The sequence below is a fragment of the Echeneis naucrates genome, chromosome 12, assembly GCF_900963305.1.
Source record: "Echeneis naucrates chromosome 12, fEcheNa1.1, whole genome shotgun sequence".
Classification (NCBI taxonomy): Eukaryota; Metazoa; Chordata; class Actinopteri; order Carangiformes; family Echeneidae; genus Echeneis; species Echeneis naucrates.
In genome coordinates, this window is record NC_042522.1 from 18,542,999 (window position 1) to 18,567,182 (window position 24,184).

The window sequence follows — 24,184 nt, forward strand, 5'->3', positions numbered from 1 at the left end:
TTCAAAAGTCTCCCTCACAGTAAAGCATTCTGAGAGTGTTAATCGGACGACGAGCTGGAAAAGGTTTGGAAACGCTGCAGAACGAGAACCTCAGCTGTCGTCAGTCCTCTCAAATTAACGTTCCTGAAACTTCATTTTGGTATCTGGCATCGCGGTCGACATTCAACCATACATGAAAATATCTTCAGGGTTAAATCTGCCAAACTGACTTCAGCCTCTCTGTGCGTCTCCTCACAGCCTTCGCCAGCCTGCCTGGTCTCATGGAGCATCTGTCGGACAACTACAAGTACTGGAAGAGTTTAGACGACATGAAGTGTAAGAGCCTCCGCCCTCCTCCTCCGTCCTGACCGATTCTTCATCCGTCACAGCGAACAGGATGGGTAATGTAGCCCACCCCCGGACAGAGGGGGACTCTTGAGAGCAGACGTCACTGACTGCCGAACACTGAGATGCTGTTTGCATCTCGAATCACAGCCTCTTTTCTTGTGGAGCGGAGAACAGGTTATTATTTGAGGCTCATAGAAGCTCTATGAAACTTTGTGGGCCTCGCGGTCCAGCTGACAATCTGAACCGTGCAACACACCAGACACCTGCACTTTAGCTGATCAGGACGTTCCCCTTTTGAGCTCCCTCTTGCTTTATTTTTGCTTTACACCGTTTTTGTTTTATTTTTTTTTTCTTCCACATCTGTCTGCTCCTGTAAAAGAAAACGCGGCACACCGACATGGAGACTGAAGATAAGGACCTAGAGACCTGTGTGCTCAGTTTCAAAGGTTATTAACTGATGAGAGGTGATAGGAGACGCTCTTCGAGTCCGATCAGCAGCAGGTTTTCCTAAATGTCCAGCTCTGTGCACGGAGCTTCTCTGTTCTCCGTGCTGGATTTAAAAATCATGTAGCTGCTGAAACTGCCGGCGGAACGTTGTCACCTGAACGCAACCGGTGGAGAAACAAACGGAGGAGGAGCAGAGTTGCACTGCGACACTAAGTGTAGACATCTCCACACAAAAAAACCACAAAAAGTCCAAACCAATCTGTTGTATGGTGCACAAATCTCCGAAGTCTTTTTATGTACCTGTATGTGTGAGGCCGACGTCACACGATTTTACCGTTTTGAGTCATTCGGTTTTTATTTCCTTTGGAGGAATTGTTGTTTTGTTTTCCGAAGGGCTTGCCTGCCCTCTGGTGGCCAAATGTGGCTGTTGTAGAAGTTGAGAGAAGAAAGGAAAAATAAAGATTGATCCAATGGCTTTAATGGCAGTGAGCTGAACCAAGCAGCAGTATTCTGATGTTTTTAGATGTAGTTCTTGTATTTTCCAGAACAATGTTGTGAAGACGTAAGAGTATTGACGAGCACCACGAGAGCCGTTTAAAAATGAAGAATTATTCACATGGAAGCCGAGCTGCTTCATTATCATTCACAATGGTCACGAGCGAGGAACACATTTCAGTGTTCACCAACGGCACAGAGAGCTTTTACAGGTGCCTTATTGTTTGCTCATCGTCACAGACACCAGTTTTATTCTGTGTTGGTTGAAATAGTTCTGAAGAGAGAAGCCATGATGTGAATTGAATTGTGTTTCATAGTTGTTGTTTTTTTTTTTTTTGGTACAACGGAGGTTTTTAACGACACACACTGAATCAGGTGCAGTTGGCTCAAATGTGAATTTCAGAATTGTTTCGTTGGCGACTTTCAGTTCACTTTAAAGACACAGACACAGAACTGGTTCATCCATGTTCGATGACTTTTACTGATCGAGGTCTTAATCTGCGCCTTAATCCTGTTTCACTGTTTAGATCTGCTATCATCGCAATACACTGTACACTACCTGATGTCACTGCTGATGTCACTGCTGATGTCACTGCTGGTCATGTAAATACTTGGCCTATATATATATATATTTTTTTTTTAATCATTATTTTATTTTTTTTTATTTTTTTTTTTTTGCTTCACATTTCGCATTTCACAAAATGTTTGTGTGCAACTTGCTTTGTTCTGGTTGTTCCATGATGACCGAAATCTCTAAAAGAAAAGATTTTAAAGGGGCTGCAGCCGTCTTTGTCTTGATTAAGGTCATAGTTGGTCCTCGGAGGTTGCAGCTGTTTCCTCCATTTTAGACCACACTTACATTTAAAGTGGAATGCTTCTGGTGTTTGCTGCGTCCATATTGATTTTATAATTGGCGTGCAATGAATCTTGGGATAGGACAGGATTGGATGCTTAGATTCTCAGGAAAAGGACAGGAGGAGGAGCCTTAATCTTTATCTGAACCCCCGTCTGTGTTTCTGTCAGCAGAAGGACAGCTCGTTAGTATGTTTCTAATGTTTTCCTCCCCTCGGCACATTAGCCAACGGTGGCTGGAGAGAAGATGGAAAAACAGACAGTGTGGTTGTTTTACTGATCAATATAAACATCTGAGTTCTAAAGCCAGTGTTTTAGGCTTTTAGGCAGAGTGGAGGCTGGTTAGCATGCTAACGGCTGTTCATTCAAAGACGTCTTTGATTCGTCCACCTCTGGACACAGCAGCTGGTTGGAGGGAAAAAAAAAAAACAACACCTAAAATTTCCCCAAATTTTTGATGTTAGCAAAACTTCCAAATGGCTCCTTGAATGTCTCCGCTGAATTTTTTAGATTTCTATTCCTTCTCTGTGAGCAGCTGTGATGTATGAATTGTTTGACTGCTTGTTATGTGATGAAGCGCCTTCATCACTTCGTGCTTTCTGTTTCCGTCCTGACGGCTAAAAACAACATGCCAACCCTGTTTTTATGATTCATGAGTCAAATGATGATTAGAAAGTGATATTATATACAGTTCAAAGTATTTTTCAAAGAAGGAAATAAAAACATAGCTGCAGTTGACTGCCTCATGTAGGGTCAGGGTCACTTCGAATCGGCCATCTTTGTTTGAACAAATGTATTTTGTTCTCTCTGGACTCTGTTTTATTTTAATGTTCCCTGTCAGAGACAATTAAAGCGTTCTTTGAAAATGAAACGGTTACCTGAAGGGCAGCACGGTTGGTACAGCTGGAAAACATTTAATCTTTCTTTCCAGGAATTAAAAGGAGGAAACACAACAGGAAGGAGTTTTTGGGGCCATCAAAGGAAATCAACGTGTTTGTTTGTTTGATTTTACCCTTTTTTCTGATTCAGACCAGATCCTGAGGAATCATCTCACACTAATGTACCGTTTCCTACTAAAGCTGAATTTTGTAAACTTTATATTAAAATGACTGACCGTGTGTAGCAGCCAGTGAGACTACCTGTACGAAACGTTAAAAACAAGAAGACTGCAGGCTGTCAAAGATGCAACAACATGTCTGTTTATCAGTTGAGGTATTTCTTTAAATTTAAGCGACAGTTCAGTCAGCAGTTACATGATTGATGAAAGCAAAGAAACAATCGTTACGTACGTTGAAATCTGTTAAGAGAAGCAGGATTTCCTTTTCAGGCTCAGAGTCACAGTCCTCCGTTCTCCTCCAGTTTCTTGAAAAGTGCCAGGCTGCGGCGGTGCGACTGCCGCTCTCCGTTCTTCCACAGAATCAGCAGGTGATCCGCCGAACAGGTCACCAAGCCGTTTTCTTTGAAGCTCACAAACATCTGACGGAAGAAGACGACAGGAACTCGTGTCACAGCGTAAAATCAGCGTAAAATCTGAGTAAAATCAGAGTAAAATCAGAGCGTGCAGTTCGTTTGTACCTGAACGGCCCCCGAGTGTCCGATCAGGTCGCCCGTCAGCTCCAACGTCCGAATGTTGGGGACGTCCATGATTTTCTTTGGGGGGCCGCTCTGTTTGTTTGAACGGCCGAAATTCCACAACCCAAAGAACCCTGGGAGGGAAGAATGTTGTCAGAAACATCAGACAGATCTTTGTTAAGATGCATCCTGACTGACCGGCTGAACGCCTCCCTTTGATCAACACAACACAACACAACACAACACGACAACACATCTGGACTGCATTAAGCCACTCACAACTCTGAACGTCTGTGTGTTTGTGTCACCTGGAGAGGCGGGTTCAGCAGGCAACGGCAGGTCCTGGATCTCCCACATCCTCACGCTGCCGTCTTCAGAGCACGACATCACCTCACTAAGACAGAGACGGCATCACACAAACACACTCACACACTTTATAGTGTTCTGAAAAAAAATCACAGGCAGTCCTCTACGACCTGTCGGACAGCAGCATGGTGTGCAGGACGTTGGAATCGTGGGCGACCTTCCTGTAGGCCACCACAGTTTTAGTCAGAACGCTGTACACATACAGACCGCTGCCCACCGCCGCCAGGATCAGCTGCAACACACACACACACACATTAATCACCAAAACACAATACAGTTCCCCTCCACCCCTCCCCGGCTGCTCCGCCACCTTTCCGTTGGTGCTCAGTTGCTGGATGGACATCTCGCTCGGTTTGGGGGCCCCCAGTCGTATCTCAGCCTGGGCGGGGCTTTGTGACTCCTCCCACAGGATGTGCTCGTAGGCCAGGATGTTCCAGTCGATCGCATCCCATAAGATCAACTCGCCGGCGTGGGAGCCGCTGGCAAAGAGGCCGTCTGAGGAAGACGAGCGACATCACTGAGCTTGTGTGAGAATTTATGACACTGATTTCAGCTGAAATGGGTGTTTGTGCGTTTCATTTTCACTGACATCAGTTGACAAACGTCTCCCGTCACATCGCAGCTCCTACAGTTTTGATATTTGTCTACAGGAAGGCCAAAACGATTCCAGACTTACCGCTGACGTTGATTAGAGCTCGGACCTGGTCCTGGTGGTCGGACAGACAGCGGAGTTCAGCCACCGTCAGGGAGGAATCAGGAGCGACTGTCAGCCTGTAAATCACTGAAAAGGAGAGCACACACTGACTGCTTAGAGGCCGAAGCTTTTCCTGTTTGTGCCCTGATCCGCTCTCTGAGCGCTGAACTTCCTCTTACTTATTTCCTTATCCATCGCAGCCGCCATGCAGTTCTTGGGAAGCTCGATTAAAGCAGTTATTCCTGCAAAATAAAAAAGAAAATGGATCAGTTTATGTGCAAACAGCAGAGTGAGAGGTGTTTTGTGTTGTTTTTATTGTTGTTGTTGTTTCACCTGTGTCACTGTGGCTCTGTTTTTGACACTGCAGCTGAAAGTCTCTGTTCCACAAACACAGTTCCTCCCCGCCAGAGACCCACAAACACAATCGCTCCAGGACCAGCAAACACTGAGAGACACACATGAAATACACACACAAAGTGTGAAAAAGAGAAAGGAAACACAATTAATGTGTAGCTGCAGTAATAAACTTGTCTGTAAAGGAGGAGTGTGTTTGTGTGTATTAATAAACAGAAATGACACACACACACACACACATTCGTGTCCAAATGTGTGTTTCAGTTCATGTGTAGTTAGTTTTTTTACCTTAACAGAAGACTGGAGGTCTGAAATGGTCTGGACTCTGTTTCCTGTATCGGGGTCCCACAGCTGACGAATGAGATTAAGGAGAACAGAGTCTGAACTTTTCCATGCGGAGGTGTTGGCTCAGTGGTTTGTTGTGAGGATACACTGACACTCCTGTCGGAGGAGGCGCTGATGAGGGAGGGGTGGGACACGAGCCCGTCGCTGCAGCTGAAGGTGGTCATGGCCGTTATCTGCTGGGAGTGACCTCGGAGCTCCTGCAGCCTCTCACCGGTCTGACAGACAGAAATCAGCTGTGAGCCGCAGTGTGGGACACACACATCACAAATAATGAAGAGGTGGAAACACATTACCTCGATATTCCACACCAAAATGAGGCCATCATCCCCCGCTGAGGCACATCTGGAACAGACAAGATGAAGACTCGTGTGACTCATCTTCAGCAGCTGGCTAGACAATCTCTACTTATGTGAGGAATCGTTTCCTGTCGGTCCGTCTCCACCTGAGAGATCTTAAAAAACGCCTGTCCTGGTGCTTACCACCTTCCTTTGGCCTCTGACCCCCACCACCCGCACTGTCTGCTCCCAAAATCAACAGACAGGATGAGCAGGTAAAAAAATGGAGCGGTAAAATGAGAAGAGAGGAACTGTCCAGGATATATTTTCAGACTTCAAAAGCAATCCGGAGAGAATTTTCTGGCCTTTGCTCCCGACTGCGGACCTGTGCATGAAGAGGACAAGACCTAGAGGAGGGGGTTATTACTGGGGGAGACCAAGCGTGACTCCGGACACACACACACACCCACACATGTACTTAGTTCTGTTATAAATCCCAATCTGAGCACTTATGCAGAGCCACTGTACCGTGCCAGTGTGCAGCATGCCTCCACGAGGCAGCGCAGGTGCAAAACCTTCAGGTGTGTGCGTGCACGTGTGCACGGAGCGCATTAAGAGGCTTTGCTCCTACTGTACCGTCCACACACAATCACGTAGGGGTGATGATTGGGCTCTTGTCATGCTCTGTAAGTTTGCTGGAGGTGAGGATCTCCTGTCAATCACAGAGGGATAGAGGCCAGCCAAGGGTAGAGACGGGAGGGAAACAAAGTGGGGGAGGGAGGGGGAGATGGGAGGGGGTGGGGGGGGGACGTGGTCTGCTTACCTGAAGTCATCAATCTGCACCAGAAATCGAACAATGTCAAAATGTCCTTTCAGCACCTGCAGCTCAGTGAACCAGTTTTTGGGCTGTTCCTCGCCGATGCACAACACGGGGCTTTTCTGCAGACGTAAGAGGGAAAGTGGTGAGGCAAGGAGGCAAGGAGGCAAGGAGGCAAGGACGCAAGGAGGCAAGGAGGAGCAGACACGACCGAGCAGGGAGAGACAGCAGTGAAACTCAGTAATTCACCTGATAGTTTCCTTTAAATCTCATTTCCCGGGGGAGTCTGTTTTATGTTTATCTTATCTTATCATCTTTTAAGGCCACAGCGTGTGAATTCATTCCCGTCACAAAATAAATCTGTGACATTCAATGAAGCTGGAAGGACAGAATATAATATTATTTGGTCACTAATTCAGCTGGCCGGAGCAGGAAGGGCTCCAGAAGAGGCAGCAGCTCAGTCTGGAGGGTTTTTGGTTGTTTTGGTCATTTATTTTCCTGATTGTTTAAATTTGAGGTCTGAAAAAAACAACGTGTCCTTTCGAAGGTGTCATCGAGAACAAACTTTCTGATGTTCCTTTGTGGTCATTTCTCCAATTCTGATCTCTTTTTTATTTTCTATCAGTGACATTTTAAAAGACACCTCATCCTTTCTCCATCAGAAGGTTTCAACAGGTGAACTGTACGGTGGCCGCAAAGGTCAAATAATCAATACATAGCACACAGCTGTCCATACATTAGACACATTAGCACAACGTGGCTGTTTTTAGTAAAAATCTGTAATCTAGTGAAAGCAGCTTTGTGTGATCTCGACCTGAGTGTCAGATTAAAGCAGGAAACTGATTTCTCTGTTAGCTGCTAACATGTTTACATCTCTTCTCACCTCCACGGAGCTCTGAGCCTCCCGACCGCCGAGGATCCAGCGGAACATCTCCCCGCCTGTCAGCAGCCAAAGCGGGCCGAGGACAGAGAGCCCAGCCGGGCAGCTCCGGGCAGCTGAAGCCGGCTAACCAAACGGCTAACAAACAAAACAAACAAACAAGCTAACGATCCGGAAGCCAACGCAGTTTTTAGCGTCAACAAAACGGCTCAAACGTTCTGATGTGTCAGAAAAGATCAGCCGAGGACCATCCAGAGATTTAAACAGAGAGGAATTATGTTAGTTAACGTTTTAACATTTCACCAAATTACGTCAAATTACTGTCAACCACAGTAAACCGGTCATATGACCGCAACTACGGAAGCCTTGAAGGGACGAACTTCATTCAGAGGAGGCGAGTTCTGAACAAACGATCTGTTTTCATGGAGAGATTTTTATTTGAGTTATTCTGTTTGTATAGATTGGATTATGTTTAGTTTCGTAGCTTTTTATTATTTATTACGTTTTACCGAAGACACATTTAAACGTGTTCACGTGTCGTAAATAACCAGCTTTAACTGATAAAATGTTTTGGGATCATTTAATTCATTAAAGGCAAAAAATAGAAATATTTCACAATTAAAAATCAATAGAAATCAGTAAGTTTATTTTTCTTATATACGTATTAGATTTGACTTAAATATTTTTGGACGTGTTTTGATTTATGTAAAAAAAAAAATTGCTTTACATAACAAAATATTTAGGTAATAATACGTTAATATAATTTAATAAATAAACGTTAGATTACAAAGAAATCTGAAAATAAAGTGAATAAAATGATTTTAATCTCATCTTTCTAAGTAAAGAGGTTTAAAGTCGTGTCATTCACCGTTTTACAACTAGATGGCAGTGTGTGACAATCCCATGAGAGGACAGAAGGTTCAGAGCCCCCTCACCCAGACACAGCCTGATGTTTCTGACTATTGTTTCCTCTTGTATTGATCTAAACGAAGAGAATAATTCTAAAAAGACAAATCAAATATTCTGCATGAGCTTCTGGTCGTTAACTTTCTCTACCAACAGTTTTTCTCGCTCCCTCTAAACTCATCGCGTCGTTCCAATGACATTAATGGTGATCTGCTCTCATCTTCCTCGACTCTGCATTCTCCTCTGTTAACACAAACACACACACACAGTAGACACACAGTCACACATCACCGTAGCTGTGTCTACTCCTGCTCCCCCGATTGAGACGACACGCAGTGTAGGGCCTGTGACCTTCATGGTGGCTCAGATCTGCGGCTGGCACTGATTTCTGATTTAGTGTCGATCCGCCGCGCTTGTCAGGGGCTGCGAGGTGCTTTCCATGTGGTAATAGAAAAGCTCAAGGGCAGCTGGAGAAAGGAGGAGGGCTGGGGAGAGGGATTGGCTGAGGTGGGGGGAATGGGTTTTAGATGTTAGTCTGTGATGCTCTGTTTGCTTAACTACCTGTCAGATATGTGAATGAATGGGTCAGACACGTAGGCTCGAGAGAGAGAGAGTGTGTTTTCAGTATATATGGTGGATTCAGAAGACGTGAAGGACTGTGATCGGAGCCCAGGAGCATCAGGACTCATGTCAGCATGTAGCTCAGCCGTGCTTTGAGCTACATGCTATTGTCAGTGTTGACATGTCGCAGTGACAGCGCTCACCAAAGTTATTACTCTTCATCCTGAGAAAGGGACGGTCTGTCCAAAATCTCATCGGCTCAGGGGGGAGAGCGGTCATGGGAAGGTTCCCAGTTTGATCCCAGGCTCCCTCCAGGGAGTGCGTCAATGTCCTTGAGCGAGAACTGGTCCTTATCTGCTCCATCAGTGTGTTTGCTGTGAAAATACAGTTGATCTAATATTTCTACTATTTAGTGATCCATCTAAGGGATAAACGAGATATTTCATTAAAAGATGACACAGACTAAAGTTACAGCAGTAGGATCTTGTCAAGAAAATTATCTACACCTTCTATCCGTGCAGGATTGTGGGGTGACTTTGGTCGCAGGATGCCAGATGACACTGAAGGGAGGCAGGACAGAACGCCTGTCTCTGCATTCTGGGGATCCACAGACCGGAAGGACAAGGTGGGAACCTGTGCAGGGACAGAGAGAACAGACCTGGACTTTGAACACAAACCACAGGACCAATAAAAATTTCAGGAAGATGTTATAAGGAGGTGGTGAGATAAAAGATGAAGAAAGGAGGGTGGGTGACAGGAAGAGATGGGGGGGGCGGCGTCAGCTCAGAGTAGACGAGGTGTCAAACATGACCAATGGCAGGAATCAGCTAAGAGGTGAAGTCATGATGTGATGGCCACCTAAACACTCTCAGCACTAAAGACCAAGAGAGACCAAAGAGAAAAGTCTGCCCACTCCTTCTTCCCGCCGTATCTCCAACCTGTAAGGAAAACAAATGGTTATGATGATGGAAAAGGAATTAAGCTGTAATTTAACAATGGGCCAACAACAGCCTGCGGTAACAGGCCCCCCCCCTCGCTGCTCAGAGGGGTCTTGTTGAAAAGAGAAGCCCAATTCCTGGCCAACACATTTCACTGTCCCTCTTCATCAGGCTTTCACTGTGTTCTGCTTTACCTACTGGGGCTTCGGCCTCCACATGAGAGCTGCTCTCAGAGCTCAACGTTGGGCCTCCATCTTCATTTTCCATCTTCATCTAGATCATCAATTTTAAAATCATTGTAAAGGTTGTTTAGATAACCTGGAGACCAGAATGAAGATTTCTTTTGTAGTCTCAGAGAAAATGTTACTTTTTAAAAGGTCCAATATGTTATAGTTTTCATAAGAAAGATAAACCTCTACTTTTAGTACCAAAAAAAACATCTTGGTGTAGTTTTATATCTCCTGTTTTGGTACTTTTAACACTATTAATATAAAACCTTACACAAAGCTTACTTTATGGCACATTATAAGAGTTTTATCATCAAAGAAGACAGAGAAATTCCATTTTCATTGATACAGGACCTTTTAATTTTTAGATGCTACTTCTGCTGTTAGCTCCAATTAAAACAAAGATGATCTGCATTTGATTAAAATATATATGGCTCATAATTCAGGGTACGGCAGTCGGAAACTGACCAGGGGAGGAGGGCTGTATTCAAGCCTCTGTCACTTTGATTTGCCACATGAGCATGACTGTAATTGCTGTGTTTCAGTCATCACAGGTTAATTACCAGCCTCGACCTATTACATACAGACCCCAGGCAGTTCAGACATGGGGAGGGAAGGATTGTTTTTGTGCAATTCCAAAAGTTGGAAGTCATTACATTAGAGTAATGTAAAGCTGCCAGTTTTCTTTTACTCTGCATCTTCCTCCTTTCCTGTCGAACTGATCATCACTGTCTGTCTCCCAGCCCTCCTCTCCCTCGCCTCCTCCTCTCTCTCATTTGGTGACCCACTAATGTTCTGTTCATTTTCTCTTATGAATAGATAATGGGCAAAAATCAAATCTCTTCATTTGCATGTAATACAATTAAGACCTTTTGAAACAATGACAAATGGAGGGAGCAGCGAGATGTCAGTCAGCCCCTGTCAGTGAGAAAGAAAAGCCAGCATCGGCGAGTCTCTCCCATTTTAACGAAAATTAATAAAACCTTCAAATGGGATTTTCTCGCCGCCATCTGGAATAACAATCACCAAGACACTCCTAGACTCGGCCTGTCAAATAAAATTAAAGCTCTCATGAATTTAGGATTCATAAGGTGTATGTGAAGCCACCAACATGCCTCTACCTCAAAAACCCCAAAGGACTTTATATATATATTTATAAATATCAAAAATAATGGGCTGTGACTTCAGTGATCAATTAATCTTTTTCCCTTTGCTTGAATTAAAGAGAAAAACATTAGAAACACAAACTTTTGAAAAATCTTGGCCCAAGCTTTAAGAGTGCTGGTGACTTTTGGTTTCACTTCTATAATATTTAATGGGCAGGTTCACAGTCAATGCCCACAGGCTCGTATGTACATTAAAGCAGCCTGTTTGCTGCATATTTTCTATTCTCCCTAATGGCCCTGAAGCAATCCCTGTATGCTAAGCTAAGCTAACAGGCTCTTCTAGCTTCATATTTAGACAGTGTTAATTTAGAAAATAAAGAATAGATAGTTGGTTAGCAACTGGACTAATTAAAAGGACAAAGAGAGTTTTTCCTGCTTTCAATAATTACCTGTTATTAAAATAACAAGCATGTATTCATCCTCCATGTTGTTGTGGGTCACCAACACGAGAACAGACGAGAGAATTTTGTGCCATGTGCCAGATTTTTGTTTTTAAATATCATGTTTCGTGAAGACACCTTCCTGCCTTTATGCTAAGCTAAGCTAACTCCTGAATGCTGCATAGATACTGTTTATTAAAGATAACCACAACAATTTAGACTTTTATGAGAAATAATTATGATCAGATGCATATTCATAATTATAGTCATATAATTTCATTCAGCCATCCTTATAAACAAACACACACACACACACACAAACTGTATCTTTTTCTTATTTACACACACAAACACACACACAGGAAAATTAATGAGCTCTCATTCATAATCCAGGACAGAGAGAGCCATATTCACCCTTGGATGGTTTATTGACTGATTTCATTTATTTGTGTGGAATAAATAAGGAGGTAAACATTGGCTGGCGCTCACACTGGCTGCACAGCATTCTGGGAGAACGATCCCGCTCACAGCGGGGTCACCGACTGGGTACCTAGTCAGCGTGTGACAAATTACCCGATGAGAAATAGGTTACCCGTTTCCACAAACTAATTAACCCGGGTGATAGTGAGACAAATTATTACATTTATGTTATATTATCATTTCACATCTGTCGGCAGACTGCAAAAATCTTTATCCCCACACATCGACAGCGAACACAAAGACTGGCTGGAAAATGATGTGTTTCAGCACTTTTAAAGATAAATAGTGTTAGTTCAGAGTCAGGGCTGGTGAAATGAAGGTAGTCCAAATAATACATTGGTACTTTAATATCTCTGTGAGCTAAAAGCAGCTGCACTTTGTTCCATTTTAGATGTGAAACGTTTATGAAGCTACAGAAGGGCTTTAACTGAGCGTGTCTCTGACAGAAATTGGGTTTTATTAACAACATGGTGTGCTGTTAATCCAAACACTCAACGACATGAAATGCTGGTAATCGAGGTCGAACGACTTTTATTAATTTGATAGGATGTTATGTGGAAGATTAGCGTTTTCTGTTGGCGCGCTAGCCGTGAGCAATTAGATATCGATGCTAGCGGCTAGCATTGACTGATATTGTTAGCTATTAGCATTAGTCGCTAGTGTTAGCGGTTAGCATTGACTGATATTGTTAGGTATTAGCATTGGCCGCTAGTGTTAGCGGTTAGCATCGATGGTTAATGTTAGCAATTAGCAATTACTATTGGTTTTAGTCATGATTGTTAGTGTTAGCGGTTACCATTGACCTTTAAGATTAGCAGTTAGCATTGACCGTCGGCGTTAGCGGTTAGCACACCAGCTAAAGGCGCCCTTATCTATATTGATGTCAAGGATTTTTTGTCACATTCTGTCTCCTTTTTGGACCACAACGACACACGTGTGTCTGAAGGGAAACAAACAAAGGAGCTTACTTACAGAAAAACTTCCAAAGAGGTAAAAATGTCCTTTACCTTAAACTGATTTACAGCTAATTAAAGACAGCAGCTCTCTAATCCAGCATTTAGAGGCAGTATAATGAAACTTAACTCAGGACTTAGCTGTAAATAACAGTATGTGCCTTTAACCTGCATTCTCTATAATGACCATCTTCATTGGTTTTCAAAAAAAGTGAAGTGTATTGAAGTCTATGGGAAAATGCTCCTGTTTCTCAGTTGATTTATTTGCCCAGTAAATGTTCTCCAAACAGTGTTTAATTTCAAGCCATCTTCAATACAACATGATGTTCATTTTTTAAAATGATGGTCCCATTTAGAGGAAAAAAGACCATTCATCCATTCATCTTCGACATCTTATCCATTTTCGGGGCCGCTGGGGTGCTGGAGCCAATTCCAGCTCACTCTGGGCGAGGTCGGGGTCACCCTGGACAGGCCACCGGTCCATCACAGGGCCAACACACAGAGACAGACAGACCAACAACCACTCACACTCAGAGCTACAGACAATTTAGAGTCACCAATCAACCCAAACATGATGACTTTGGATGGTGGAAGGAAACCCACGCAGGCATGTGGAGAACGTGCAAACTCCACAAAGAGAAGCCTCAGGCCCGGGAATCAAACCCGCAACCTTCTTGTTGTGGGGCAACAGCTAACCACTATCTATCCCGATCTAAACACAATAACACACAGTTGTAATAATATGAACCATGTCTACACAGGAGGCCTAAACCATTTGGCTACAGTGAGTTGCATTGGATGGTAATTAAGCGGACTTAAAGTTTCTTCCTGGTATCATTATTTTTGTGTTTTCAGTTAAAATAGATTAAAATGAGGAAACACAGATTTGCCCTCGGCCAATTTGTCAGTTTGGTTATAACCAGGATTGACTTTGACACCTCTGATCTTTTGTGAGCTGAGTGTTCATGCTCCTCGATGATCTACTGGGTGTATTTATACGGCTCTGCTGCAGCAACTGGAACTGATCCAGTTTTTATCTACCTAAAACATGAAAGGAATGATGACAGGAAATGTGTCACTGTTCTAAAGAGGACGAGTCAAGGAGCTTGACTAACCCGGAGGCAGGCGAGGAAACAAACCCTTTAAACACCTGAAGCTACAACATGCAAGTTTTTCTCTGCTGCCAAAAAATGTTTCTTCCTGGTTTTGGTGGCAAGACAGGCCGACTGGACTGAATGAAGCTTCCTAACATGCTAGCTTCGGAGGAAGAAAAGAACTAATTGGAATATAAGAAAAACATTATCATGGAAAAGGAGCAAATGGAACAGTTTAAAATAATAATGTGAAACGAGCCCTTTCAGATTAATATAAATCATTAACATATGAGCAGCATGTTATTGTTATCAATGGTTGAATAATGTTTGGTTGCTCAGTCTTAAACAGTGCATCTTTTATAAATATTAAATATAACATTTATATCTGCAAAATTGCTCTATTAGTTTCAGGAAAAAAAACAATCCTCTACAGTATTAAATAGCATAAAATTATACTTTGGTCAATATAATTAAGAACATTATCCAACATGACTAAAAAAAATGGTTCATTGCTCAATTTGAACTAAATTAGTTTATTATTTTGACTTTGATGTTGAAGGTTGCAGCATCTTCATAGTGTCTGTCATGATGTCACATGACTGAACAGATGATTAGAAGCTGAACTCCGGGGTCAACATTAACCACATGCAATTTTTAAGGTGAGGCATAGCGTAATTTGAATTGGAGCTTTGAACTGGATGAAATTGGGGAACGTGCAAAATAAAATGGATTAAAATTCAAGTTGAAAATTTTCATCTTATTTTAGATTTTTGGAGATTGTTGGTTTTCACACGGCGCTGTTTAACTGCTTCAATAAAGGAGGTTTGATTCGTGATGTGACATAATTGAAAATGATTTTTATTTGATCATTTTACACTGAATTGATATAAACATGTCCATGAAACAAAATGGCTCAAACATTTAAGAAAGTCATATTTGATAATAAGCACAGACAGATTTTTTTTTTTTTTTTTTTTGTTATTTTTCTTTTTTGGAAACATAAGTTATCACAAACTGACCAAATGGGAACAAGAGTGTTTCCTACACAAAACATCCTATATAACAGATTATAGTTAGAGTCAGTTTTCATGTCTTAATTTATAGTATTTCCCTTCATTTTTTTTTTATGTATGTTACTCCATTTATTTTTATTTATTTTTTGCCTTGGACAGCTCATGCAGTCAAGTCCTTTTCCACGTTGTCCTGATTCCTGTCAGATCAGCCTCCCCTCCCTCTTTGAATCCTTCCTTTAAACTTCCAGGTTGTCTCGTCTGTGCACGTCCGCCGTGCACGTCCCTTTGGCCCTTCACAGTTGCATGCTGTGCAGCAGGTTTGAAAAAAAGGGGGGGGGATGGGGTGGGGGGGTCAGGAGCCTTTCATTTCTCGTATTTCTTAGTATCCACAGAAGTTGTCTGCAAAGAACCGTCAGTCAGGCGCCCGAGAAATAAATACTGAACAAACCGAGTTCATTTAAATAGACAAATAAATAGTCGTCATAGGCTACATGCGAAATAATAAGTTATAGCTTAAAACAGAAGCGGCCCTAAGCAGGCCTGACAGAAAGCTTCAGGTGTCCCTCTGCTCGGAGAGAAAAGCTGCCAGCTCTGCGGTGAACAGGTATCCTGGCTGTTATTTTTCCGGGGCCGGATGGAGAAGAACTGAAAGCAGGAGATCTGTGCGCGGTGAAAGAAAAAGCTCTCCCCCCGGAGAGACTAGGTGAAACTCATGGAAACTGTGTGCTCCAGCGCTTTGCGGCGCAGCGACGCGATGCTTGTCCCTCTCCAGACGTCACTGTCCGGGGAGCTGCACAGCTGAGGCGAGCCGGTCACGTTGGTGGGGCCGGATAGGGAGGCGGGTACCATCCCGGGGAAGGTGGGCTGGTACAGGTGCGACTGCAGCCCGGAGCCGTTGGACGACATGTTGGATAGACCCATGGAGTTGGGCGGCGGCCCGGCGCCCAGGCTGCACTGGGACAGGGACTGAGCCATGGCCTGCTGGCGGCCCAGAGCCGGCGGGAGCTGCAGCTGAGACACGCCGGGCATCCCTGCCGTGGCCCAGCGGGTGTCGTTGGCGTGGAAGGAGCAGAGGCTGTCGCCCATGGCCGCCGCTGCCGCCGCGGCCGACGGGAACTGAGGCAGGCCGTGGTGCGTCGGCAGCAGAGTCCCCGGAGCCCGGAACACATTGGTGGTCTTCTTACGCTTCTTCCATTTGGCCCGCCGGTTCTGGAACCAGACCTGCAGACAGAGGGCTGATGAGTTCGGGAGGAGGGAGGGGGGGGGGTGACGGCTGCACTGACAGGTCATGTTCCCAGCCCACATAAAAAGGTTGTGACTTCAGCCTGTGATCATCATGATGAAGCCAACAACCAACAATAACTCAGCGGCAGGAAAACTGATTTATTTCTGCAGCTGACAACAGTTTACACAGCTCAGATTTCTGGGTGAACGCTGCCAATTAATAATGTTAAATAAATAAACTAAATGTAAAAAAATACAATAAACTTTTTACTTACAGTGAATTTTTATAAATCACCCCGCCACATTAAATCTGTAGCATTTCCAGGAAATGAAATATAACATGTTTGCCATTATGTTTTTAATTTTATGTGCTATTAAACATTTTTTTTTACCCATATTTTATTTGTAACGGGCCGGTGATGGCCACTGAAAACGCGCTGTGGGATAATAAAGATAATGTTACAGCGGTGACAAACACACTTTATTCCCAGAGTCCTTGAGCTGCTGCGGGTTTGTGTCTGTGATTAATGTGGAGATTTGCTTGAGAAAGTGGGGGCCCAGTAATAAGACCGGTAGAACCCCCCCACACCACCACCACCACCGGCTCGCGTAGCCAGCCGTGAAATCCGGCCTGAAATGCATTACACTTCAACAGAAAGAAAACGCAATCTCTCATTGGGCTTTAGAAAAGACCAGCTCCATCCGCGGCGCGTCCCGCATTGAGACGTCGGACCGGTGACAGGCAGCGAGGCCATAAACCGGCTGTGGAGCTCATCACGGCTGATGGGCGTCATTACACTAATTCTTATTTTATGTAAATATAATATAGGAACCCAAATCACCCATGATTATTGGCGAATTACTTCACATGTGAGCAACCACAGCCGACCCCAGCTAATAAGGCGGTAACACCCGGACCGGAAGTCACCGAGGACAGGATTACAAAGGAGGAAAGTCCATGTGGGGTTAAAATGTGTTTAAAGGCAGTTTTCTACAGATTCAATATCTCCAATGAGATGGACACAAAATGTGGGACAGCTGTAAATAAGGCCGAATGAGGGGGCTATATCCTCATGACATTTAAAACTAGTTATATTAGTAGTAATAATAATAATAATAATAATAATAACAACAACAACAATAACAGGACACTGTTGGATTATAACGTTACAAAACAGAATTTCATTTGAAAAAAATGTCTAGTCTATAAATTCAATAAACGCTAATTAAACCAATTAAATAACATCATATAAAACAATAATTAGAACTATTGTTGTTGTTATAATTATTATTATTATTATTATTATTATTATTATTATTATTATTATTATTATTATTATTATTATTATTATTATTATGTGACATTTTCCAGTCTGAGATCTTGTGAAGTGAAAGGTGATGACTTTCGGATGTCTGCAGCTGCAGAAACTATTAAATCTCACTGAATTCTTTAATGTTCAGTCTGAAGATGAAGCACATGTCGCAAGTCCAGACTGCCTTTGAGCAAAGCACTGAACCAACACACAAACACACACATCTGCAGCCCTCAGACATGCGCTGTATTATAAAAAATATAAGACACAGATTTATATGACACGGCCTTTTGGAATAAACCAATAAAATTAATCAGTTTCAAATGTGATTTGTTATAAAAAGAAAATATATTACATTCAAGCATAAATTTGTCTTTTTTTTTTTTGCATTTCTTTTTTAATGTAGACTATTATTTCATATTTCGGTACTATTGAATAGATATGTTTGTTTGTTTGTTTTTTTTTTGTTGTGTAAAAGACCAGATGGATCAGATCATTTAACAGCTTAGAATAAAAATGAATGTATGATTCTGAATGCAGATCATTTTTGTTGCAGCTTTAATTGCTTTAATTATTGAAAGGAAATAATTTTTTGTGGATGATGACAACTTCTCCACCGGCTCTGCAGCGAAAAGAATAAAAAGGACGATTTAATTTAACCGAATTATCTTTTTGTCTGTTTTCTTGTTTTAATGTCTTAAACCGTTTCGGGTTTTTGTTTTATTTATCTGTTTATTTATTTTTAAGAGGGTTGGTTTGTTTTATTGTTTTCACTGAGATTATGGCTGAGATAATTAAACGTCATTGTTGGTCTCCGTCTGTCCGGGTTGTGTGTTTACAGGTAAATCTGTGCCGGTGCCGGTGCCGGTGTCGGTGTCGGTCGGATCTCCAGCCGGCCTACCTGCACTCTGGACTCCGTCAGGCCGATCCGGAGAGCCAGCTCCTCCCGCATGAAGATGTCCGGATAGTGCGTCTTGGCGAAGCTCCGCTCCAGCTCGTTGAGCTGCGCCGGGGTGAAGCGGGTCCGGTGCCGCTTCTGCTTCTGGGTCTGCTGCCCTCCGGACTGGTTGTTGTTGTTGTTGCTGCTGCCGTTCTGCTGCTGCTGCTGCTTCTCCTGCTCTTTGCTGTTCACCTGCACCGGGTTGGAGCCCCCGCCGCCGCTGATGTCGTCACCCGGGAGCATCGTGGCCCCTTCCACGCCGTCCGGGCCCGGGCCGAGCTCCCCGGAGTGGCCCGGGTCAGGTCCCCCTCCGCCGAGCCTGCACTTCAGAGCCTCCCTGTGGCCCAGGAGCTCCGCCGCGGCATCCTTCATCCCTGCACAGACAAGCAGAGCTGGTGAGAGTGGAACAGTAAACAGTTTGTCTGCGGGGGGAAAGAGGACACGGTTAGGTTTTAAACTGAAGATACTTTACAGGCGCACAGCAGAAATCACGAAGAGCTGAAGAAACATTGTTGAGCACCGACACAAAAGCTGCACATGCATTAAGAAAATAATAAAACACAAAGACAGAAAGGCTGCAGCTCCATGACAGACAACTACAGCATGCACATTACAATCTGCTCCTTAAATACTCTTAATTCAATTCCATCACGCCGATATCTTAGGAAATTGTTAAATCAAATTACGCAGTAATATAATAATAATAATTACTTTTCCAATGAATTAAGTGAGTTTGGTTCACTTCAGTCACATTAAGATAATATAAGAAGCAAATTGTCAATTTTCTGAGCTTGATTTAGAATTAGAAGTGCCTCCAGCTTACAGTAGAGTTGAAGACCGGAGTTTGGTGATGATAACTCACCGAGGCGAGCATCCAGGAGGTCGGCATGAGATAGCATTGCGCACCGCTCCAGGGCGAAATGCTATTCCAAAAAAATAAATAAATAAAAAAATCTCTATGACTTTAACCTATTTAAGAAATATATATAGCCCTAAATGAAAGCAAATTCGGTTTGTGGTTAAAAGGGAGGTTGGTTGCATTATAATGTAGTTTAGAGAAATGGGGAGGCGCTTAACAGCGGAATGAACCCATGAGCTTCTCCAAACGAGGACCAATCAGAGCTGAAGCCTGAGGTCTGTCAGCTTTAGCCCCATACCCCCCCACTTCCATCCTCTCACATCCACAAGTTCATTCCTCCTCATTCCTGTAATTGGCTTTGATTTCTCCTCCAAATTACATCCAATAAAATAACCTGATTTAATATCTGTGTGAAAAGCTTCGACCCGTTCAAGAAATGTTGGATCACCACAATATTTGTTTAATTGTGCATGCTGCTCTGCACTCAGTCTTTACAGCAGCCTCAGACTCCAGCAGTCCCAACAAGAACATGGGAGTTATTCTGATGAGGAACAAGCACATGGCTGCATCCACTGACAGCGCTGTACGGCTCATCTGCCGGGGAATATGAACTCCAGTTTATTATGACGGCCCTTTCTTCTTCTTCTTCTTCTTCTTCTTCTAAATCTCCATGATGATATTGTCGACCTCTTCACGACACTAAATGCCTCTTAGAGACCAAGTGAACCTCTTCTAATATCCTTGATTTCCCAGTCAGCCAAACAACAAACTTTATATAATTCTAACCAGGCTAATTTTCAAGGCCATTAGGCTTTTATGTAATTAGGTGGCAGATCTATCGGCCTTTATAGCAAATATCAGAGTAAGATCAGTATAAATTAGCGCTAATTTACTCGTATTTAGGAGGACTGTCAGGAGGGAGGTGCTGCTGTAAATGATGTGTGAGCAGATTAATTCGGCGGAAAGTGGAGGCAGCGTTTGAGCGCGAGCTGTGATGAAGGGGACACAGTTAATCCAGGAGCACGAGGCGCTGTGGACCAACTGACACGCGGGGAAAATCCGCGGGTAAACACATGCCCGTGTCTGGAGCGCGCGGAGGACGAATCCACCTTAAAAACTAGGACGCGCGGCTTTGTGCGTGAATAAACCCACATTCAGTGGGTCAGTTAGCAGCGCGCGCACACACACACACACACACTAAAATGTTTAAAGACAAAAAAAAAAAAAAAAATCTTAACAGATGCCGGGTTTATTTATTCTGTGCAGAAAAAAAAGTGGCACAAAGGAGGCGGCCGAGCGTGAAGCGGCTCTTCATCCATCCAGCTTCAATTGACTCTGCTCATCTTTTATTTGTCTGCAATCTGGTGGCACCACCGGCAGGCTGGGAGGGATGGAGGGAAGGGTGGAGGGGTGGAGGGATGATGGCGAGATAGAGGGATGGACGGTTGGATGGATGGTGGGATGATGGAGGGATGGAGGGATGGATGGAGGGGTGGATGAAGGGGTGGATGGAGGGGTGGATGGAGGAGGGATGGATAGGTGGAGGGATGCACGGTTGGGTGGATGGAGGGATGGACGGTTGGATGGAGGAGGGATGGATAGGTGGAGGGATGCACGGTTGGGTGGAGGAAGGATGGATAGGTGGAGGGATGGAGGGATGTACAGTTGGATGGATGGAGGTATGGACAGTTGGAGGGATGGAGGGATGGAGTAGGGATGGATAGGTGGAGGGATGCATGGTTGGGTGGAGGAGGGATGGATAGGTGGAGGGATGGAGGGATGTACAGTTGGATGGATGGAGGGATGGAGTAAGGATGGAGGGATGGAGGGATGCACGGTTGGGTGGAGGAGGGATGGAGGGATGGACAGTTGGATGGAGGAGGGATGGAGGGGTGGAGGGATGGAGGGATGGACGGTTGGATGGAGTAGGGATGGAGTAAGGATGGATAGGTGGAGGGATGGAGGGATGGACAGTTGGATGGAGGAGGGATGGACGGTTGGGTGGAGGAGGGATGGAGGGGTGGAGTAGGGATGGATAGGTGGAGGGATGGAGGGATGGACAGTTGGATGGGGGAGGGATGGAGGGATGGAGGGATGGACGGTTGGATGGAGTAGGGATGGATAGGTGGAGGGATGGAGGGATGGACAGTTGGATGGAGGAGGGATGCACGGTTGGGTGGAGGAGGGATGGAGGGGTGGAGTACAGTCTAGCTTCGGACGCGGCGGGATGTGCTGGAGGAGACTTTGTCGCTGAGTCTTCAGCGAAGAGGAAAAGAGGAAGATGCGCACGCGGAGATAATTCCCGTCCTCTCTGTCAACGAGCCTTTATTTTTTTAAAGCCGAACTTCAGGGAGACTTTAGTGGGTTTCATTCCGGAACTAAACCTGGTTAATCCAGAATATTTGGTATTTTTATGGGGGGGAGGGGGGGGGGGGTATTTATATCCCAGCAGGCATGAACAGGTTTGTTTATTTTCCAGTTATAAACCGATCAGTGTCTGCCGTTATTTGAATGAATGATTATTCCACAGAATCTTCTTCCGGTGTTTCCATATGTTTTATCTGCTCTCTGGCGCGCGCCCCGAACCCGCGAGGACCATTTAAAACCCGCAGCACTTTGCGGGATGATGGATCGCGCGCTTGATTTTTACGACTTGGCGCTTTTACAGCTCCGCAAACAAAAACAGTGAATGACTGCTGTGATGGCAGCAGGTCATATTTAACCCAGCCAGAGGGCATCAAAAACTAAAGACATTTTAAATGTTTTAGTCGTTAAGGGTGGCTAAATATTTCTATTTTGTTATGTTTTTATTCTATATTTCTTCACATAACTAAAAATCATTTCCTTTTATATAATTTCTCATTATTTTTATATCTTTATTAGATAGAATTAGACAATTTTACGAAAAATATTATAAAGATTATTATGATTGTCATTACTAATATTATTATTATTAGAAGTATTACTGTTATTATGGGACTGTTTCATATGAAGCAATTTGCTGTTTGATAAGTGACTCTCTCAGGAAGTTTATTCCTCTTAGATGTAATGCATTTAGTTCCACTAATTCAAAGGCATCTTTTCACTTAATAGTGTCAATAGCTTCGCTGTGTGTGTGTGTCTGCGTGTGTGTTGTGTTGCTGACTTGATAAGGCTGTAATTAGGGTGAACAGGGACCACAGCACAGGTTGTTACATCTCTGCATCAATCTTCTGCATCATACAAATAAAAGCAGACAAACAAATTCGCCTTCTGAAAGTTAATGCGGTGCATCTGAGTGGAAAGTCGACATTTTCACGCGCGGTGGAGATGAGGAGTGACTTTTAATAAAACAACAGCAACAACAAAAAAAAAACTAAAACTACAGTAAGCGGAGCATCAGTGTCTGAGGCCGGTGTGTTTTACCTCTTCATCCCGGTGTGTGATCGTGGCTGCCGGGTCTTGAACCTGCAGCCTCCCTGCGGGGCCCCCGGGGGCTCCCCTCCCTCCGTCCGTCCTCAGCCGGTGCTTTCTGGGGAGAAACAGCCATCGACCCTCCTCCTGCAGCGGCCTGCAGGTCTGACATGAGGCGGCGGTTTGGTGCAGCTGACTTTAATATTAAATATGACCCATGAAATAAAGATGCATCAAACTATCGGATGGCTCCCACTTAAAGCCACATGAATATTTCAGCAGCATTTTAATCCTGCAGCTGGCTGATGGGGAGCTCAGTGCAACTCATCTTATTGTTTTTGCTGCCGGTTTAATGCAGTTCATGAGCTCATTAATTAACCAAAAGCAGCGGAGTATATTTCCCTGTGAATCAGTAGAACCAAATTAAAATACTTCAAGTGCAGTATTTGAGTAAATGTACTTCGTTACTTCAAGGCAGCCTTGTTGTGTTTCTGTTCCACAGAAATATTAAATATTACTAATGAAGCCATTCACGTGAGGTGGGAAGGGACCAATTCAGGGATTCAGAGCTGTTACAGGCCTGTTTCTTCTATATTTTAGGTCTTTTCAAATGAAGTTTAAAAAGAGAACTTGATAAAATAAAATGCATTTTAGTGAGCTGAGCTGAAGCTGCCGTGTCCTTCCCTTCACCCAGCACCATTTTAACTGTTTGGTTTCTCCGCTGGTTCTCCAGCACCGGATGTGGACTCCGGTGATCCGGGAGGGGCCCGCAGACCGTGCGGGTCCTCCGGTCACGTAAACCCCGGTTGTGTGGCCCCCGTCGCCGCATCTCATGCCTCAATTAGCGCCGCTGCCCTCTGCACGGACTCGATTAGGCCGTGATTTATCCGAAAGAAATATAATTATGCCTCCAAATAAAATAATCAGCATTGAAGAGCGATTTCCTTAACGAGATGGAGCGGGGTGGATGTCACGCAGTAGCAGCGCCTCATTAGGGCGCTAATGAGACTTTGGGGTGATCCCGATAATTATCGAAATCTGTAAAATAAGGATCAAGTCAAATGTAACCTTAATTTGTCTGGCAATTGAGTTCATTTATTAGTATGACTATTTAGGAAGGACTCCCTCACCCTTAATACAAGGTGCCGTTATTTTAGGCCGCCGGGATAACAGATGGAGCAGCGACTCTGACAGACCTGCTCAGTCTTTCATGGACACAGCCAGCATTTGTCATTTAAATGACTGGCCTGTCCAAAGTGCTCCGTTCTCTGTTGTAGGTATCAAACACGATTCACTGGGCTGCTAAACCAGTT

General features: G+C 44.0%; 3 protein-coding genes across 9 annotated transcripts in view; 1 reads left to right on the forward strand and 2 right to left on the reverse strand.

Annotated features, from left to right (window-relative positions):
- The window catches only part of pde8b (phosphodiesterase 8B), a 34,106-nt gene extending 28,796 nt beyond the window's left edge, over positions 1 to 5,310 (forward strand). For 6 of the 7 annotated variants that reach the window (XM_029515185.1, XM_029515187.1, XM_029515183.1 and 3 more), the window contains one exon: positions 238 to 5,310. In XM_029515185.1, the coding sequence (XP_029371045.1) occupies positions 238 to 347 (110 nt within the window). In that variant the 3' untranslated portion in view covers positions 348 to 5,310. The remainder of the gene's footprint in view (positions 1 to 237) is intronic. The other variant, XR_003841309.1, reaches the window with a different exon arrangement.
- wdr41 (WD repeat domain 41) lies at positions 2,598 to 7,762 on the reverse strand. The gene is made up of 13 exons (XM_029515189.1): positions 7,428 to 7,762; positions 6,551 to 6,666; positions 5,746 to 5,794; positions 5,539 to 5,667; positions 5,396 to 5,458; positions 5,087 to 5,198; positions 4,933 to 4,995; positions 4,736 to 4,840; positions 4,370 to 4,554; positions 4,170 to 4,291; positions 4,002 to 4,087; positions 3,697 to 3,827; positions 2,598 to 3,597 (listed from the first exon to the last, which is right to left on the reverse strand). Exons 1-13 carry the CDS (start codon positions 7,473 to 7,475, stop codon positions 3,457 to 3,459), a joined length of 1,350 nt encoding a protein of 449 aa, XP_029371049.1. The 5' UTR covers positions 7,476 to 7,762; the 3' UTR covers positions 2,598 to 3,456.
- Positions 7,763 to 15,126: 7,364 nt separating this feature from the next.
- On the reverse strand, positions 15,127 to 22,978 carry otpa (orthopedia homeobox a). The gene is made up of 4 exons (XM_029516287.1): positions 22,884 to 22,978; positions 19,482 to 19,542; positions 18,581 to 18,993; positions 15,127 to 16,363 (listed from the first exon to the last, which is right to left on the reverse strand). Exons 2-4 carry the CDS (start codon positions 19,516 to 19,518, stop codon positions 15,842 to 15,844), a joined length of 972 nt encoding a protein of 323 aa, XP_029372147.1. The 5' UTR covers positions 19,519 to 19,542; positions 22,884 to 22,978; the 3' UTR covers positions 15,127 to 15,841.
- Positions 22,979 to 24,184: the final 1,206 nt, after the last annotated feature.